This window comes from Cavia porcellus, unplaced genomic scaffold (genome assembly GCF_034190915.1).
Source record: "Cavia porcellus strain 051 isolate PalLab524CR breed Dunkin Hartley unplaced genomic scaffold, mCavPor4.1 scaffold_9, whole genome shotgun sequence".
In the NCBI taxonomy this organism is placed as follows: domain Eukaryota; kingdom Metazoa; phylum Chordata; class Mammalia; order Rodentia; family Caviidae; genus Cavia; species Cavia porcellus.
Window position 1 is genome coordinate 68,313,584 of NW_026947492.1, and position 20,687 is coordinate 68,334,270.

The following is a 20,687-nucleotide window of genomic DNA, read 5'->3' on the forward strand; positions in this document are numbered from 1 at the left end:
TATATGTCACCCAAAAATACACAGAACTGATGGAATTTTTTAAGGTACACTGTGTGACATGAAGCTTTCCACAACCTTGCAGACTTGGAGCAAGAATACAGGAAAGACTGTTTATGAAAACATAGAATTCCTCATAAGAAATAAAAGAAATTGGAAGTTAGAAGGTGTTCTGAGAAATCTGTTCAATCATTTGAGCTAAAGAGAGAGGAAGTGAAGTTGAGTTACTGGTCTCTGAACTCTATAACAGGGGAACATATCAGCTAGCTCAAAGGAGCCATCACATATAGACTGTGACGTGTCATTCACACAATTTCACAAATGCATCAAGTAGGGAGTCCCTAAAATTACAACTGTGCTTGTTACTCAAAATTCTGAAGTTCTCCCATCCAGATGCAGGAAATGTCAATATCCTCTTCATAATCATTAATAAACTCTATCTGATTGGACATGCCTTTTAAGAATTTAAATAATACAGATACTTTATAATTATATTTTCAAGGAAATCAATTAAAACAATCTTCGGGGCTTTAATGTCAGTCTTTCTGTACTATATACTACTGAGTGTGCATTAGCACAGTTATATTTCAGATGAAAAGCTAGTGCTTTGGTATACTAAGCATCATACTGATACTTGTACATCTAAATGATTACACTGGAATCTAGCTGGTCAGTTTCCAGAGTCTGAGCTAATAACCAGCAATGTACACCAGTTGAACAAAAACTAAAATCCCTTCGTTCTTTCGTAGTTTGCTGAGTAGAATTTCCTGAGTACGTTCAATAGGTCAATCAAATTCTAGTCCCAAAAGACAAAGGAGTGACAAAAGAGACAAGGCCCCTTCCACTCATGGAGCATAGAAAATGTTTTACCCTGACATTCTCCATCCTTCTATCCACTGAGGCACCTGGTAATGTTTAGAATGTTTAGAAAAGGCATTAAAATCCTGCATACATAAATAAAACTTCGGGTTATGAATTTTAAGCACTTAAGTGGTTAACTTGGATTTATAAAAACAAAGGGAATGGTCTCATGGAGGTAGAGTCACAGTGATTAGCAGAACTCGCCTGTAACCACAGAGATTAAAGCCCATTGATGGCCAGCCAAAGTCAGTGCAGGCCAATGCCAGAATTATCAGGGAAAATCTAGCAGGCAACATGCAAGAAAAATCCCTAGATAGTCAGAGCAATCAGGAAGTGATTATTCCTTAGGGTAAAAAAAAAAAATCTTTAGAGAATCTGATGAAAGAGATCCCACAGGCAGACAGATACAGAGGGGTGATGAAGCCAAGATGTCAGATGGCTTAACATAAATCAGAATCTTAGCAACTCATTTACTTTTCCTGACTGCATGGTAAATCTATGGGCTTTTTAAATGTGCTTTTTTATATATTTAAGGCTTCTCAAAGCATGCAGAGTCTAAATGTAAATAGTTTGTCTCCAGATGTTTGTGAAGTCATAACCAATTTAATGGACACTTTTCAATTCCATCCTAGAATGATTGTTTTACAGAGAATGCTCACTCAGGCTCCACTCATTCCAACCTTTACACCTCTATTGTTCTGAAGTCTCAGCTCAGAGACAATTTCAGGACCAGGCAATCTGAATCCTAAAAAAAAAAAAAAAAAAAAAAAAAAAAAAATTGTACCATGAAAACTTCCCTTCTGTTAGAAATCTGTTAGCACCTATGGGGTTTAATAATAAGCTGGATTCAATATGATTATCAGGAAAAGTCAGATTTGGGTCTCCTTTTTTTCTGTCACTGATTATTATTGTAATTTACAACATAGAACTTCTGTTATGGCTTGTGTCTAGATATCTCCCAAAAGCCTCAAAAGGCCACAGGTGAAGCTTTTGCAGAGATGGCTTACCGAGAGTGTGCAACACTGGAATTGATTCATGGTGCAATGCTAGGATCAATGGCACTAGAGATAAGGGTATGAGTGCTACCCACCCTAAGAAGCCTGGATAAGACGAAAGGGGCACAGAGACACTGTGAAACCCTCTTTGCTTGTTTTGCTACATTCTGCCTACCATGAACTGTTTTTCCTCTGTGACGCCTCTCTGCCACACCACCCTGCCTTGGAGCAAGTTGCCTATGGTCTAAAATCTCTAAAGACTAGGAGCAAAATAAACCTTTCTGCCTTTAACTTTAAGGATAGATACTTTGTGTCAATGAGAAAAGTATCCAAGACACCTTTAGAAACTATTTTTTGATTTTTCATCTTCTCAAAAGAAGAAAATTATCAATCAATACATTTAATAATGTAGATAGCTGGGTTTGGTGGCACACACCTATATCCCAGCACTTAGGAGGCTGAAACCTCCTGAGGATCTCTTCTTGTTCAAGGTCAGTCTGGGATACAAAGTGAATTCAAGGCCAGCCTGAACAGAAAACCCTGTCTCAAAAAAGACAAAATAAATAAATAAATAAATAAAGAAGAAGAATGCAGGAAAGTATGGTAAGTTAAGATTTATAGTATTTTGGGGCTGGGGATTTAGCACAGTGGCATAAGTGCCTGCCTTGCAAGCAGGCAGTCGTGAGTTCGATCCCTGGTACCGTTAAAAACGAAAAAGAAAAAAAAAAGATTTATAGTATTTAAATGTGTGAAATATTGTAGCTATTTCCACACTCAGGAGGATATTTGTTTTAAGCCAATCCACCTGCCAAGAACAATTAGAAAAGCTAGGGAAATAATTTTAAGTAATTTCAGAGAGCACCCTAGCCAATAAGAGCATGAAGATCATCACTCTGAAGATAAGAGCTGTCTAAAGAATTCAGCCTAATATTTATCATATTCCCCTTGAGGAATTTACCAATCCTAAAGCAATAGCTGATAAAATGAAAAGCAGTTATAACAGTTTCAAAGAACAGATGTGCAAAGGACAATAGTCAGAACAACAAAAATAAGCATATAAATTCATAGATGATAGATTCCATTACATATTCCTGATAAGAGATGTATCAAAGCAAAATTAAAAAATAAAAATCAGTAGATTTTTAAAATCTTGTTACATCATTAAAGAACTTTTATTTAATTAATTAAATGCACGCTGTTACATAATACATATTCTTTTCAAGTGTAAAGAACATTTTAAAAAATGACTTAATCTCATCTGAGACCTCAGAATATGTTCACATTGTGATCACTATTGGGGAATATGTACTTATGAAATGGTTATGTCTACCTAGGATTATAATCCACCAATAAAAATGTACCTTAAAAATAATGAAGTCCAGCATTTTTAAAGTGTGATAACTGCCAGCTTGTGTGATGGACAGGTTGAACATTTGCATCTAATTTATCTGCATACTGGACTCCACAAAATATCCTATATTGAATTCAACATGCTCTGATCCTCTTCCCTTAATTCTGGGTGCTTCAATTTCATTAAAATTAAGAGTTAATTTCTTATTCACTTGTTTTGCGGCAGTCAGATTCCATAACTCTTTGTTCTCCAAGCCAGTTTCCAAATACACATTTGTTTTACTTTTTGTTTTTGAAAATTTTGCATCTGCTATTGTTTTCCCCCATATCGTATTTTTCACAAGTTTATATTTGTAGTAGAATTGACACATGTGTAAGTATGTGTTCGATTTACCTAGTCCACATATTCCAATTTATACACTTCTTTTCTATCTTCCGTCATCACATTTAATTTTGACATTTAAAGTTGAAGCATGTCTCATACTTTTCTGGAATAATAAACTATGTTTCTGTCAGTATGAACAAAATGTTAAGAAACAGTTTACAAGCCCAACAGTGTTCAATATATCTTCCATCTTCTTCAAATAAAGAATTTAAAATGCTTTTAAATTCTAGCTAATGCCTTCTTCATCACATTTGTATCAATAATGATTAATTTTATATTCACATTTCAATAAAGTATTACTGAAAATATTGCTAAAGTATTGCTAAAGTATTACTGGAAATATTACACTTTCACATGTTGAAGAATATACATATATTGAAAATATTTACTTATAGTTTATAAATTGTAGTAATCAGATAATAAAATCTCCCTCTCCCAAATTCTATTTAATTTCTTTGTTTTTAGGGTTCCTAACTTTATATTCGGCTCCATCATCACAATCTTCCTTCTGAAACAGTGGAAGTGGTGTAGAGGTGGAACTTGCCTTCATACAGTGTGGCTCCAAGTACCCTTAGAGGGCAAATTACAGGTGAAATCACAAAGAAGCCATAAGTGAAAGAAATACTTTAGGCTTTCAGTGATAGAAAACAAAAAAAAATTTCACAAAGAATAATTTAACAGCTGATGATTCACACTGGTTGGGGTGAAGAATTATATAAATCAGGTTGCACGTAAATGCCAGGGTTCATTGTCTTTAGGTGACACTTGTCACAGCCCTTCCTTGCCTGAGCAGAGTTCCATTCGGCCACACACTCTTCATGGCTGTTCCTCCCAGGAGGGCACTGTGAGAGGAAGTCCCTGGAGACTCAGGAATCTACCAGATCTGGGGTACCTCCCCAATGTCTCCATGCCATAACAACTCTAAATTTTGTTGTATTCATGACATGACATGACACATTAAAGGACAACTGTGCTCCAATACTGCATAATCCCTGTCACAACCAGATAAACCACAGTAGTAAGATAGAGAGAACCAAAGTTTACTAAGACAGCATATGCTGTCTTAGTAAATCTTCCCATTTCCATATGACAGTGAGTCCAATTTCTGGTTCATACAGGACACTCAGGAAATGTTACCACAAATACATTTATTATTACTAGTTATTATTATTTTCTCAAACTATGTGCCTGCATATTCACTGAAATCAAGAGATTTTTATTTTTGGCTTTGTATTTTTGGTAATAATCTTAAAATATTTTCACATAAACCACCTGGACTTCTTTTTACAGGGAGATAAAATATGAACTCTCTTAAGCAATTCTTGCAATCTATAAGGGCTTTTTTTCAGGAAACTTAAAGTTTCATAACCTGACAGTAATATTTCTCTGATAGGATGTGGACAATACATCCTTGAAATGCATAGGCCTCAAAACTTTACTTTTACCCAGGCTTTTTTGGATAAACCTTCCTTGCTGGAACATTTCTCAGTTCAAGAGAAATTGTTTCCAACCCAGAATCAATTTACATTCTCTCAAACCAAGAGTAAGATCATGTTATGATCTTATGCTAATGCTTCTCCTTAACAACCGAGCAGCTGCCTGGCTCTGTCCCACAGGGCCTAGGTCTCAGACCACAGTGCTCATACTCCTGTAGGAAAATGAGCATCTTCCCAGAGGTCTCCCCCTCCTGTTCCTGCATTCCAGCAAGGATCTCCAGGAACATATAATCACAGCCGACGCACAGGAGAGCACAGAAGACAAGAGCATTAAGGAACACAGAGAAGAAAGGCTCAGGTGAGCTGGGCTGCTCCATGGCTTGTCAGCAAGAACAGAAGGGGGAAACTTGGGGAATGAGATGAGGAGATACTACATGGAGCCAAGGGGGAGAATTAAGCAGATGCATTTGAGGGATACAGGGAGAAGAAGGGAGACAGTTAGAAAGAGTGAAGCATTTCATGTGGCTGTTATGCTCTCCATGAATAGAAAGACTATCCCTCCTGTGTCTATTCCATGAGACCAAGCTTATGGCCATAAATTCCAAGGTGTTTTCAGAGCACTTCTTCAGTGTTATCGGAACCTTGCTCTGAAAACTGACCATTACTGGATGGTATCCCTATTGCTCCTATTTTTATTTGTTGTCCTCTCTGCCCTGGAAAAGTTTTATTAGATATCTCAGCAAGAAGTAGGTATAAGGGAAGCATGAAACTATGCAAATGATGAATGAGTGGAAACCAACATAAACCAGTCAGGGGCTTGCAAAGGACAAGAACAGTCCTGGGACAAACCTGGAGATCTAAGTAAATTACATTCACACTGGTGCCAAAGTCCTCACCCCTTGCACTTGATACAGAGTTCCTAAGAATTTTATTTATCAGGAGATTGCTTGAGACAGAAGAACCAACTGCCTTGAAGCACAGGAAAAATGTGGCCAAGTTGTCAGTGATATTATACCTTGACCTTTCCTTCCTCATTCTCTCTCTCCCTCCCTTGTTTCCTTTCTTCCCTCCATCTTTTTATCCTAGTTTTTAACATGTTCATAGGTCTTAATTTGGTCCTGAGGACAAAATGATTGAGTATAAACCTTCAGATTCTCTCTGATGGGATTCTGAATGGTGCATCTATCAGTCCTGTTCCTCCTCTCATTCCCATCAACCACTGGTGTATGCAAACACATGCATACTCCTAAGTGCAAACCCACCTACATTTTTTACTTGATTCTCTTCACAAAATTTGTGGATCCCATAATTCCATTCTGCTTTTTGTCCTCCCACATGCACTGTCCCACCAACAACAATAACAAAGTAATTCCCTCTCTTCCTGGCTTAAAGAAAATCTGAAGTCTCCACTGCCCTCCTCCAGAGACTTCAGGTCCCACCCCTTCTGAAATCAGTCCCATCTGCACAGTACAGTACAGGACCCTCTTTCCTGCCTATTTCATGGAATGCATTTGTCTCCAGTATTACCGTAGTGTCCATCTTTTATAAACTTCTACACAAGGCAGAAAATACATGGTCGACTACTTGTTCCATCAAGATTTCCAAGTTTTTCTAAGAAAAAACAAATCAATTTTCACCAGCACTACATGCTTCTCATTATTTAAAGTTACAAACAGGAATTAGGCAATCGTTAACTGCAGGAGTTAAATATATAAAGTCCTAGCACAGTTCTTGCCACATAGCTCTCTATAGAAATTATTGGTGAGGTGGCCTCTGTTGTTTCTCCTGTGTCATTTACAGTGACAGGCAAGTCACGTGGACTGTCTTGGTTGTGTTTAGTTAAAACACCACGAGACATTTTACTTGTGAAAAGTGTTTTTATATAAATGTTATTATGTACATTGGGAGCACAACATAATGCCACAGGGTTTATACAGACAGAATGGCTGCTACAGTGAGCAAGCAAACATATCTGCCATCTCATATCATCATTCATATTTTTCTTTAAAAAGTTTGAAACACTGAACTGTAGAAAAATTCTTTGGAAGTTATATAATAAGCTTGATGTTGTGGGTTTAAAGAATTCTCCCAATTTGGCATGTTACTTTCAGGACTTCCTTATATAATTCAAGTGTTTAGTGTTGGTAGTTCATACTTAGGATTCTACTAAAATCATACATATTTTCCTATTGATATTTGCACAAACCAAACTAAAGGAATTGAGCTATAAAATAAAAGGGAAGTACTGTACAGTTACACAAACTGATCAAGAGACCTGGACAAGAGCCGTCACACAGTCAGTGATTCACTGTCTGATAGCGCCTGGCTAGAGAGCCCCACAAAGGTGTCATACAGGTGCCAGTCCTGGCAGGTGCCAGGTCTGCCTCCTGCACAGGGCTTGGCTGAGCATTTTATCACTAGGGTTTTATTTTCTTCACGCTTCTACAATCAACCAGCCATCTCTCTCATTATGTGCTTTAATATTTAGAATATTTGAAAAGTTATTAACTCCTCAGACATATTAATCAAGATATTTGTTCTCAGTGTTAGCAGATTTTATAAACCTTTGCTATGATCTCTTTTTTATCTATACTTAAATTCCTATAGAACATTCCAATTTTTATTATTTAATATTTTATGGATGATTTGGGCTGGTTTTTATAATTTATCTACAATTTTGGCTTTTTCATTAGAATTTACTTCTAAATATTTGTCCAAATTTCTTTTTCCTTACCAGATGGTCTAAGTTTGAAATTATATTGACTCAATAAAATAATTTCTGAATACATATTTTAATCCTTTTATATTTTTTAATTCAATAAGTACAGTTTATATTTATTTTGTTCTTCCCATTTATTCCAGTTTTATATTTTTGTTCCTTAAAAATATTTGATTTGAAAGATTTTTTTCCACGGATGTATTGTTAGACCAGTGTCGCAAGGAAGACTCCAAGGGCCTCGCTCTCATGTAAAAACAAAGGGGTTTTTATTATTCCGTGTACACGGGGTCCTCCAAACAGGTGGAAACGGAGAACCCTGAGTTGGGGCAGGGATGGTGTTTTTAAGGGGGAAAAACTGCAATGTAAGCATTTATTACAGAAGCCAATCATTACAGTTAGTGCAGAGCGGTGGGCATCTTATCTATCTGCTATTGGTCAGTTCATAAGGGGTGACCAGCAGGTCAGAGTTAATTAACTGTCTTTGTTCTGCACAACTTGTCTTTAAGACACCTGGTTTCTGTAGACTTGAGTCTGACATATTTTACAACCCTGATTAGCATAGTGGCAGGCTCTATCTCTGAGTTCCCTGGCACAGCACATCCCCAGCATATCACAGCCACAGAGGTTGTTTTTATTTCTGCAGGGCTGAGTTAGGACTGAGTCACGAGGCCCAGTGCTGCTTCTAGCTGAGAAACAGCATCTTGTTTTTAACCTTTAAATTCCTGGTTCTACAGTATAGTTTGGTATTTGTAGACTCGTGGGGCTTGTGGCTCATCACTATGGATTCTAGGAACTCATTAAGTATTATTTATTTACTCCCACATGGTCATAAAGAGTTTTCATTATCAGAATACTATAAAAATTAATAATTTTCTTAGTCATTGTATTTTCTTTTATTTAAAGAATAAAAACTTGGCCAGAGAGAGGATACATGCTTGTATCCCCAAATACTTGAGAGAAAGAGGCAAGAAGATGACAACTTTGAGGTCAGTCTTGGCAACTTGGCTAGAACTTGCCTTTAAAATACAATATTAAAAAGGTAGAATATAGCTCAGGGGAGAGTTCTTGCCCACAGTAGCTTGAGATCATGGATCTATTGCCAGAACAACACAACAAAACAAAAAAATAAAGGCTGCATTCAGACCCGAAGGGGCAATATGACCCATTTTATAAGAATATATAATCTCTTTCCCATTAATTCACCTTTGGGCTACTGTAACTTGGATTCTTTTCCAATTATTCTACTAAGATGTTTTCCAAAGTTTTCTGGTGGCATTCATGTTCCTAAAATGAATACGTCCTTTACAATAATGTAACTGATTATCAGAACAGCCCTAAATCATGATGCTATTGTAACTGCCTTTTCTCTAAATTTTATTTTCCTTGTTTTTCTCCCTTCTCTCTGACAGTCCTATACAACCTCCTTTGCTTTTTCTTCAACGTACATCTACAGTCAATTTTACTTTTGTATGCTTGTCTTGCTTACTTTGCTCTCATTGCTGGGACAAAATACCCAATACCCAAAATGAAGGAAGGAAAGGTTTATTAGCTCACTTTTTTGTGGAGGTTTCAGTCCATAATCAGCTGCCTCCAAGGCAGGGTGGCATAGCACAGGGCAGCACTTCAAGGCAGCAGTCAGCAAAAGCAGCCAGAGCAAAAAGACCTCTTGTTCTCTCTTGTTCACTGAGACCACTCCCACTCCTCCAGGGGATATAACACTCACAAAATCTCTGTTCCCTTCCCTTGCATAAGATGAGGATATTTACAAAGATCCTGGCTCCCTACTGAGTCTCTTAGTTAAACTCTCAACTTGTGTCTCAAGTTTCAAGTTGACACAATGTAACAACCATAGCAAAGATACTATCTGAGGTTTCTTTCTTTCCTCACACTAAATTCATGCTTACCTTATTATATTAGTACCTCAGTTCTGAGTTACCTAAAATATGCCAAAGATTCCTATGACACCTAGTAGTCTTCCCTCTGTCCTAATAGGCCTTCTAAGCATTTGTTTGTAATTTTTCTAAGGTCCTTTAATGTAATCATTAAACATGCACAAACCAAACTAAGGGTCTTTACCCTAGAGTCTCTTCTTAATTTAGTGCTCCATATTAAAATAATTGTCACTGTTAACTCACAGTTGTTTAAGTAAGAAACCTGAAAATCACTTCAATACTTCCCTGTCTCAATACTACTATCATCCAAATAAATAAGAAGAAATAGGATTATCTTATTTTCCTGACATTTCCAGTACAAAATGAATGAAGCTTCTGGATTTGATTTCTAGTAGAAAATGAATTAAATTTCTAGATTTGATTATCTGCAAGTTATCTGACATGTTAACTTGCATGAAATCAGTTCAGTTAGTAAACGCAAATGTGTATATACGAAGATTCATACACAAGAGTCATTGGGACACATATTGCAAGCGGTTTGCAGGAAACATAAAGCTAATTTTTTTTTACATAACACAAGACATGAAAGTCTGAAAAAATGAACCTTAAGTGGAAATTTATTGAAGGAACCCAAAGTTGTGGGTTTCCTATTTGTATGTCACTCAGCAGTATAGAAAAATAATAACAAATGAATGTATGCTTTCTGTGTCCTGTACTGAATAGATAAAGATCCTGTGGCAAGAGCATGCTATGAGATTGTTAATGTGGAGCCCACAGATTGGAGTTCTTACATTACTCAAGTATGTCTGCTAACAGCACACAAGATGCATTCTACTTCATCCTCACAGGCATCCCAGGATTTGAGGATTGCCACATCTGGATTTCTATCCCATTCTGCTGCTTCTACATCATCTCCATCATAGGTAACACCGCCATATACACTGTCGTACACATAGAGCCATCTCTCCACCAGCCCATGTACCTATTCCTTTCCATGCTGGCTCTGACTGACCTGGGTCTCACCCTCACCACCCTTCCCACCATCATGGGGCTGTTCTGGTTTAACATTCACAAAATCAGCTTTGAGGCCTGCTTTGCCCAGTTCTTCTTCCTCCATGGATTCTCCTTTATGGAGTCTTCTGTCCTGCTAGCTATGGCCTTTGACCGCTATGTGGCCATCTGCCATCCCCTCCGTTATGCTTCCATCTTTACCAATGAGATCATTGGTAGAGTCGGGTTCACCATCATCTGCCGCTGTGCCCTGGCTGTTCTTCCCTCCCTTTTCCTACTCAAGCGCCTGCCTTTCTGTGGCTCTCACCTTCTCTCTCACTCATACTGCCTCCACCAGGACATGATTCACCTGGTCTGCGCTGACACCCAGCTTAACAATTGGTATGGATTTGCTCTAGTCTTACTCATCATTGTAATGGACCCTCTACTTATTGTGCTGTCCTACGCAATGATTCTGAGAAGTGTCCTAAGGATATCCTCCATGACTGAGAGACTCCGTGCTCTCAACAACTGCTTGTCCCACGTTCTGGCTGTTATGACACTTTATGTCCCCATGGTTGGTGTATCTATGACTCACCGCTTTGTCAAGCACAACTCTCCACTGGTCCATGTTATCATGGCCAATGTGTACCTGCTGGCACCTCCTGTAATGAACCCCATTATTTACAGTGTCAAGACCAAGCAGATTCGGCATGGAATCATCCATCTCCTTTGCCCCCACACTGTACACTCGAGAAAATGAATTTATTGAATTACTCATAAAAAGGAGTCATAAACTTGTTGGAAGAGTATAATCAGAGTAGGGAAATGAAGACTGTAAAATAAATCTCCGATACTTTTATCAATGAAGCATGACATTTTTCTGACTCTTTGCAGGAGAGCTTGTAATGATGATAAGGACTTTTGTTGAAAAAACTCAAGAAAATTGGAAGAAATATAGTTCAATTGACATTTTTCTTTCAATTAATAGCACAGGCTTGAAAAAACTAATTCTGGGAAAAGAAACTTTGGGATTATGCAAATATTAATAAGAAGAAAGAACACCATAAATAATTTCTTGATTAAATGTATGAATCAATTGAAAACTGTGCTCACAGATAATGAAATTCACATAGTAGTCAAGATCTAATCAAGAATTTTACCCTGTTCTTTTGTCTCATATTCATAAATAAATTGACATTTCCAGGTGATTGCTTCATTCTCTTACATTGTTATGATACACATATAACAATAAGAATTTATCAAAATTCATAAAACTTTACATGGTACATGGTGAACTTTCATTGATCCATACTTCTTTAAAAAAACATTACAGGGTCCTAGTGTGGAATGGGTGATGTTACAAAAGAAACTAACTCTTATTATAATTACATAAAGCAACTATGCTGAAAAAATTGCTGATGTATGGATCTTAGGAAACCAATGGAATCTCAATGATGAAAGGGGAAGGAGTATGTTTAAGTGTGCAAGATAGATAACTGTATTACTAAGTTTTTGTTAGTCCATCAAACAGAATGGTCTGTACTGTCATTGTTTGATTGGCCACTTTTTATGCTTTGATTTTGTGACTTGAGCAACTACTTCTAAGATAACAATATGTAATTTATCAACTAGTGATTTCCTATTTTTTTTTCATTTCATATTATTTCTATGTTTTGTTTTTTTGCTCTGAATAAAGGGGAAAATAAAGGGGAATTCTGCAACTAGTTTTATGTATAACAAAATTGAAAAATTAAAGAAATGAATTACAGATAGTGGCAGGTTTCAGATATACAAGCAAAAACAATTCCCATTATCCACGAATTAAGGTTGAAGGCATTAGTATGAAGTAATTTATGCCATATTGAAGTGTGTATGACAGGAATTCTCTTAAAACTTAGACTCTATTATATTCTATCATACATGTTTGTATTTTAGATTTGCATCTTACATGATATAGTCACCTGCCTAGGTTTAAAACCTTTCCTCAAGAAAGTTTTGCAACATTCATTCTCGAATTACTTTTTTTTTGTACTAAGGATTGAACTCACAACTTTGTACTTCCCAAGTAGACACTGTTCCGCTGAGTAATATTCCTACCCTTACTCTCAAAATTTTTAATTCATTCTCCATACTGCATTTAAAAGCATATGTGATTATGTACCTATTCTTTATTCTTAGTAGGTGCTTGAAAATGTTATTTTAATAAATGAAGACATTAGGTAATGAAATCCACTGAATAGTATCTTGGAACAAATTATAATATTTAAACTGAGACTTTGTGTTTAAATTAATGGGAAAACTGAAATTTGAACATTCATCCTAGCTTACAGAAGGTATCATTGGTGGCATCAAGTCTAATGTTGTTCAAATGGAATACATGTGCCCTAAGCAAAGATTCTTTTAAGAAAATTTTAATGGAATGCATCTTAACCTATTCAATGTCTATATATTCTGTTCACTTAAAATTTCTTTGATCAAGAATGTACCTGGCTTTACTGTATCCTTTCTTATAACATTTTCTTCCTTTCCACAAAGTTTTCAGAAAGAAAAAGAAAGAAAGAAAGAAAGAAGAGAGGAAAGGAGAAAGTAAGGAAGAAAAAAGGAAAGGAAAAATAAGGGAAGGAAAAGGAAGAAAAAAAACAGAAGCAAAGTGGAGGAAAGAGAAGAGAAAAAGCAAGCTTGTCAAGCAGTTTTGAACCCTTCCAAGAGGCACCACATTAATATGAAAATCTCTGAAGTATCAAACTAAGAGATTACTAGTAATAGTGGCATAGATGTTGATGAAATAATGATAACAGTGATTGGGTATAATACTCTATTAAAAGATAAATGACATCAATTTTACAGCTTTCAACAAAGGTAAAGAGGTATCCAATGAAACTATCATTTATTGCCATTAAAATATTTTAGATAGTAGATCATAATAAGTATTTTAAATTTATTACAAAAGCATTTAATGAACACTGGTTCTAAGCCATGACAAAACAATTTTAAATCATCCACTTATTTATGCTAACCAATTTTTTAATATTAACATGTACAGTAATAAAGAGATAGTGAATTGAAATAAAATTCATGCCAAACTATATCTCATATTGCTATTCATATTTTTTAAGTTTAAGAAAAAAGTCAATGCACTTAATTAAGAGATTATTTTCTAATTAGTTTACTTTCAGTGTACAAAAAATGTTGTTATCCTCATCTTGTTCTTATCAATTATATATACTGGAAAATTCATTTTTAAAGAATATTATATACTCATGATTTTTATTTTTTTTATTATTTTTTTTTTTTTGTCTTTTTCGTTTTTACCGGTACCAGGGATCGAACTCACGACTGCCTGCTTGCAAGGCAGGCGCTTATGCCGCTGAGCTAAATCCCCAGCCCCATACTCATGATTTTTAAACATCAAATTTTCACAAAGAATTGTTATAAAGTAATCATTAGAATAATTTAAAACATATATGTTCAAAACTCTTCTACGAAGGGAAAATAAAAACTTGAGTTAAAGGAAACAAAGGTAAATATGTAAACTATCTGACAGGTGTGATAGTGTACTTCTGTAATCCCAGTACTTGAAGCTGAGGCAGAAGGGTCATGCCAGTTTGGCACCATTCTGAGCTGTGTAGATTTCAAAGCCTGCCTCAACTACATAGAAAGAACCCTGTTTTAAAAAATAGATAGATAAGTAGATAGACAGACAGACAGACAGATGGAAAGATAGATGGATAGAGTAACCTGTTCCTTCAATTCACGATGTCAAGTTTCCAAATATAATCCACTTATATCCCATTGTGCATTTAAAGATAAGATATAACTTTTTTAAACTGACATATACCTCAAAATGAATTCTCAAAAATTATAGAAATTAGCTCAAGGAAAGGAATAGTTAGTGCTCATATTATTTAATCAAATCTACACACCCATAACTGGCAATCTGAGCAACTCTTTAGAAGATAAAAATATGCCATGTGACAACCACTGTTAAATTCCTATCATCTTGCTTGAAATCCTGTATCACTATTGTTTTGGGACTTTGTTGTTACTGCTGCTGTTATTGTTTGTTTTATTTGTGTTTTTGTTTGTTTGTTTGTTTTTCCATGTTTATTCTCTTTAAAATAAAAATATTATAGAAATTAATAATAACATTTTAAACATAAATCTCAAAATATATAGATTTTTTTCTTTGTTTTGTGGAGTATATGAATAAAATTTGACAACCACCATTCTAACAAAATAAAGGCTTAAAAAACTTACTGTGTATAGATGTTCCAGGTAGCAAAAACAATTGGGCAGGAGAGCATGACGTAAGAAAAACATTTTCATTGTAACTGGAGGTTGTAAAATGCATGACACTGAAAACATAAAACTAGTTACTGATCAACCAGCATGGTGCAATCTATCTACTCTATAGAGTTCTAAGAGTTGTGGTGTTGGGGGCTGGGGATTTAGCTAGTGGCATAAGCACCTGCCTTGCAAGCAGGCAGTCGTGAGTTCAATCCCCGGTACTGATAAAAAAAAAAAAAAAAAAAAAAAGAATTGTGGTGTTTAGAAGACAACATGGTGAACTTTCCCATTTGACCAAGATTTCCAGGAAACTTCAGGTGTAAGCCCTCAGGACCAATAAGGCCTGTGTTTATGGGACTGAAGGGGTGGGGCATCAAGGAACAAAACAAATCACACACACCATACAGCATGATGAGGATCATGTAGCCTAAAAAGATTAGGAGAAAAGAAGAGGAACTATCCAGGCACAGTGATAGAAAGTACAGGCGTTTACCTAAGAATAACATCTGGGATTCTACTAATGCAGTTAGATGTTTCTGCTGGGTATTCACAATTTGTAGCCAGGGAATTGTGATGTTGTCCATATTTTACTTTACATCTCTGTCAAGGTCCTTTCCTCAGCTGTGAATCCTCAGAGCCTTGGAGTGTAGAGACCATTGGATGGTGGAGGGAATCTGGTTCCTTACATAACTGGAGGCTGCTTCAAAGCCAGATTTATCAGATAATTTATGGTTTAAAGTGGGAAAATTTTGAGAGTGAAAAATAGTGCTATAAGGACACTGAGGAAAACAAGTCAATAAACTATCAGTATGTAGAGCAAACCAGAAAACCTACTTACTTTACTCAAAAGCATATACCTGGGATGATTTTTCCTGGAGAGTATTCTTAATCCCTATCATCACCTTAAAATGAATGTTTGCTTTATTTAGATTAAAATAGCATTAACCCAGAAGCTTTTAATGTCAACTTGCTATTGGTTAGGCCTTTTCGTAGGAGCCCCTAGGGAATAGAGAGACAGTGAATGTTTTTACCCTGAAGTTGTCATGACTGATTAGTGAGTAAATTTGTACCACATGTACTTACAGAGGCATATACAAAATGTGACAAGGAATGAACTTAGAATGTGGTTTAGATTCAAGACTCCTAAAAACGCTGGTGTGCACCTTTGTCAACTGCAGAAACATGATGAGAGTTTGTGGGTTGAAGAATATCCTCCTCCCCTGGAGTCATTCAGGTCAATTCCTTCTTGCAAGAAAACAAGGTGACAATCCCCTCTCTGATTGGCTTTGTCTTAATACTGTAGATGATGGGGTTAAGCACTGGTGGCACAAAGAGATAGATGCTAGACATGATTGTGTGGACCAAAGGAGAAGCATGCTTGGCAGCACGGTGCATCACAGACACCCCAATCATAGGCACATAGTACACAAGTACTGCACAGACATGTGACACACATGTGTTGAGAGCCTTCCTTCTTCCCTCTCCAGAAGCAATACCCAGTACTGTGTAAAGAATCAGCACATATGACACCACAATGAGCACTGAGTCCAGGCCAAAAGTGGCAAGTACAATGGTCAAACCCAGGATACTATTGAGCTTAGTATCAGCACAAGGCAGCTGGATCAGGTCTGAATGGAGGCAATAGGAATGGGAAAGAATGTTAATGTGACAATAGGGAAGTTGCCTCAGAAGAACAGGAAGTGGGGCCATGAATGCCACACTCTTCAGTGTAATGCCCAGACCCATGGACATGATGCGGGGTAGGGTCAGGATAGCTGTATAATGCAGCGGATTGTAGATGGCTACAAAGCGATCATAACTCATGGCCAACAGGACCCCTGACTCCATGCAGGAGAAGGTGTGAATGAAAAACATCTGAGCCAGGCAGCCACCAAAGTCTGTCCTACGTGTATCAAACCAAAGAATGCCCATAACAGTAGGCAGTGTAGACACAGAGACACCCACTTCTGTGACAGCCAACATGGAGAGGAATAGATACATGGGCTCATGTAGAGCAGAGTCTCCCTGCACTGCTGCCATGATTAAGCTGTTGCTCCCAGTGGCCACAATGTACATGACAAAGAAGGGTATAGAGATCCAGACATGTTGGGCTTCTAATCCTGGAATGCCAGTCAGGAAGACAGATAGGAAATCAAGACTTTCATTCCTCTCAGCTCCCATGCCACCGAGAACAGAAGTTGGTCTTCGTCTGCTCCTTCTAAAAAGCTGAAATTTGCTCCTATCTATTTATCTTCTGCCTTAGCACTCAGCCTAAAGATTGAAGGAAAGAAATGGAGTAAATGAGTGAGCTGGAATAACACACATTCTCTTATATTGTTTCTATTCCCCTGTGATCTAGAATCCTAATAAATTACATGCAAGATAGATATTGCTGATTGCCCAATCTTGTGAGAGAACATAACTCAAACCTTAAGAGCAAGACCTGGAATAAATCAAATCTGGGTCAAAATATTTACTCAGCCAGTTACTAGATGTATGATGTAGACAACTTATTTATATCCCAATCTCATGTATTTTTGTCTGTTTTTCATGTGTAAAAATTAGGATAAAAATGTTATTCTGTTATTTAAATATAAAAGTAAATCACAGTTTGATCTTGGATGAAGTCATTAGAAAGAATTGATTTTTAGCTATTTCAATGAGACTCTAAGAAAACAAGAATGCCTGGGAAAAGTAAGCTCCATGAGTTCCCCCACTATCTTACTGCAGGAAAAAATGTTTTGAATGTAACAATGGGTTTTAAAAAACAAAAACGAGAGAAATATGAATGATAAAGGAAATTAATTTTTTAATTTTTATTTTAAAGGGAGTAAAACAGAACAGTAAAATGAAACAAAACAAACTAGTGATAGGACAGTAGGAAATCTACTATCGTTACTATATTGCATATTGTAATCCTCCAAATAGTTGTTCAGACTACCCACCTTAGGCTTACAAAGTCAACCAAACAACATCAATGTGAGGTTGCTTCCCTACTTCAATTATTATCATGAGAGTCTGTGTTGCATTTAGTTGCATCCCTAGTTGGCACAGCCTCCATCAACACACAGAGAAGAAATTAATATTAATATGAAAAAGAAATTAATACTTCATGTTAAAATTATACAAACATGCAATCTATCTTTGAATGTAAAAATAAGAGTTCTGAAAGGGTGTCAATGATATAATACTTTCAAAATGAGCAGATTCCACCTAGAATTCATGGGGAGATCAAAACTAAGAAGATAAAGGACTTCATCAGTGGCTATGAGATCTGGGAGAAATCATTGAACCCCTCTCAGGTGTCGAAAAAATATAAAATTTAAATAATGCACTTCAGCATAACATAATGTAACATGACAAATTAAATTAGTATAATAAGTTTAAAAACAAAATAGAAAAGTGTAGACACAATTGGTATGAAAGCTGAGTCAACAGTAATCATCATTTCATTTATTTGCTCAGTAAATTAAGTGCCTAAATCACTGACTCTGTATCAGCTCTTTATCCTGTGATGATGCCTTGTTGGTGTGAAATGGTACATACAGCTGCAGTGTTTAATGATAGTTCTCTGCTGAGACCAGTAAATAGTTAGGGAAACATGTAGCCAAGGTAATGTGAAGAGCCATGACCATGAAGAAAGTACAGTGTAATAATGAGGATGATCAAAGAGCCAGCATTCTTTCCCTTTTCACTCTATGCACACGTATGTGGAACCCTGATCATTCTATCTCTGTGTTTTGCTCACAATCAACCCTATCTTCCACTATATGCCTCTATCTTCATCTTGCCCACAAATTTTCCGTGGTTTTACCTTGTGCATCAATGGTTCTCAACACTGAGTGCACACTAGAATTGCACTGAGGAAATGACAAATCCTAGACATTAGAAATAAAATTAGAATCTGTTCGTATCTTTCTTGTCAATATGCTTTCAACTTCTTCAAGTGAATTTTGTTTCAAGATCCATTCCTGAGTCATTTTGTAACATTTTAATCACTTCATTGTGAATGTCTTTTAAACTCAAATGAAGCTTTCAGGCACTTGCCTAGTCTCCATCCAGGTTTTATGTCGGAAAACTCACACCTCACTAAAAACTGAAATTTTGTATTTCTTCATGTTTCAGCATTATGTTCTTTGTGGTTCATCAGCCACTGATCTTACTCACTATTCCCATATTAACCTTCTGCCACTGAAACACAGTACTCAAGACTCACAGTCTAAAGGAGAAAAGGTACAATTTAGCTTATGGTTTCAGGAGATTAAAGACACAATCAGCAGGCTCCAAGGCAGAAGCATTGCAGTGGAAACACAATGGAGCAAAGCTCCTTAATTCTCAGTGGCAGGGAAGCAGAGAAGGGAAAGAAAGCCAGAGAGGAACTGGAGAGAGACCATACACAGTACCTGAGGCCGTTCCTCTGTGACTCTCAAAGACAAAGCCAAGAGCACTCTCTGCTAATCTGTGAGTGTTTCTTAATCTAATGAAGTTGACAATCATGATTATTGTGACAGCCAATCATGTGACAGTCACAATATTGCAAAGTGTTACCCACAATTAGCCTAGATTTGTGTCTGGCGGTGCACCTCCCCTTGGGCCCAGTTAGAGTCCTATCTTACACTGAAAGAGTCTCCTCTATCTCCCATGCTTAGCTTAAACATCCTTAATGCTTGTACTCTTGTCATATTGCAAACCAGTATCCTGATCAAATCTCACTGACTCATAAAAGGCATTCTTCCTTTGGACTATTTTTTTGGTTTTATCCACATTATAGATAATGTTGAAGACACACAGAAATAATAATTTTAATCACAAGCAAGATATGGTGGTGGTGTATGCTTGTAATTTTAGTACTAGGTAAGTTGAAGCAGAGGAATCTCCAAGAGTTTGAGGCCAGACTGGACTACATGGTGAGTTTGAAAGCAGCCTGACCTACGTAATGACACCTTATCTCAATAAAAATAAGAACATAATGATAATCAGATGTCATTTGAGTATGATTCTTCATAGAATCTGTATTTTTCTTGCAGAATATTATCTTAGCTTATAAAAATGTTTGCTTATGTATTTTATTTATTGGTTAAAGGTCTGTACCTATAGAACTTCTTTATAAACTTCATATAAGAAAAGATAATACAAGTTCAAAAATATAGCAGACATTTATTAAATAATTTAACCTACTGAATAAGTCATTGGAGAATAAATCTGGAGGTTTATTCATGGCATTCTGTGATCTTTCCTGACCCACACCATCTATCCAAAACACTTTTTTACTACTTCTTAAAGTTCCTGACTGTTACTTTCCACAGCACACAAATCCTCTCATCAAAGTTATGGGTAGTAAATCTAACATGAATTAAAAGTGTGATGTGTAGTTTAAAACAAACTGGCAAATTTTCTAAGATTATTTAAGTGGAAATAATAATTTTATCATCTGTAATTGCAATATTTCATACTCTTATCTTTATTAAAATTATATTTATGCCTCTTTTTTTCCTGTTACATCCTGAGATCTCTTAAGGTCTCTGATTTACCCTACTTTCACACAATGTCCCATGCTTATGACACCAAGAATGTGTTCAAGAAAACAGTAAATCAAAAAAAAATGTATTTCTCAGGCCATAACTGAAATACAAATTCTATACTCGAAATAAGATTGCAGCACATTCAAGTGTAAGTACAAAGGGCTTTGAAGAATCAGATGATATTTCACCTTGATAAGAAGATAACAAAGTAGAAATAGATGATTGTGTATGATAAATGGTGAGTGATGGT

At 36.3% G+C, this 20,687-nt stretch overlaps 2 protein-coding genes across 2 annotated transcripts; one reads left to right on the forward strand and one right to left on the reverse strand.

Annotated features, from left to right (window-relative positions):
- Positions 1–1,856: 1,856 nt before the first annotated feature.
- On the forward strand, positions 1,857–11,388 carry LOC100718293 (olfactory receptor 51Q1). Its single transcript, XM_013147574.3, has 3 exons — positions 1,857–1,931; positions 5,243–5,382; positions 10,413–11,388. Exons 1-3 carry the CDS (start codon positions 1,857–1,859, stop codon positions 11,386–11,388), a joined length of 1,191 nt encoding a protein of 396 aa, XP_013003028.3.
- Positions 11,389–16,145: 4,757 nt separating this feature from the next.
- On the reverse strand, positions 16,146–17,096 carry LOC100719300 (olfactory receptor 51I2-like). The gene has a single exon (XM_003465270.1). The coding sequence runs from the start codon at positions 17,094–17,096 to the stop codon at positions 16,146–16,148; it is 951 nt and encodes a 316-aa protein (XP_003465318.1).
- Between the last annotated feature and the right edge of the window lie 3,591 nt (positions 17,097–20,687).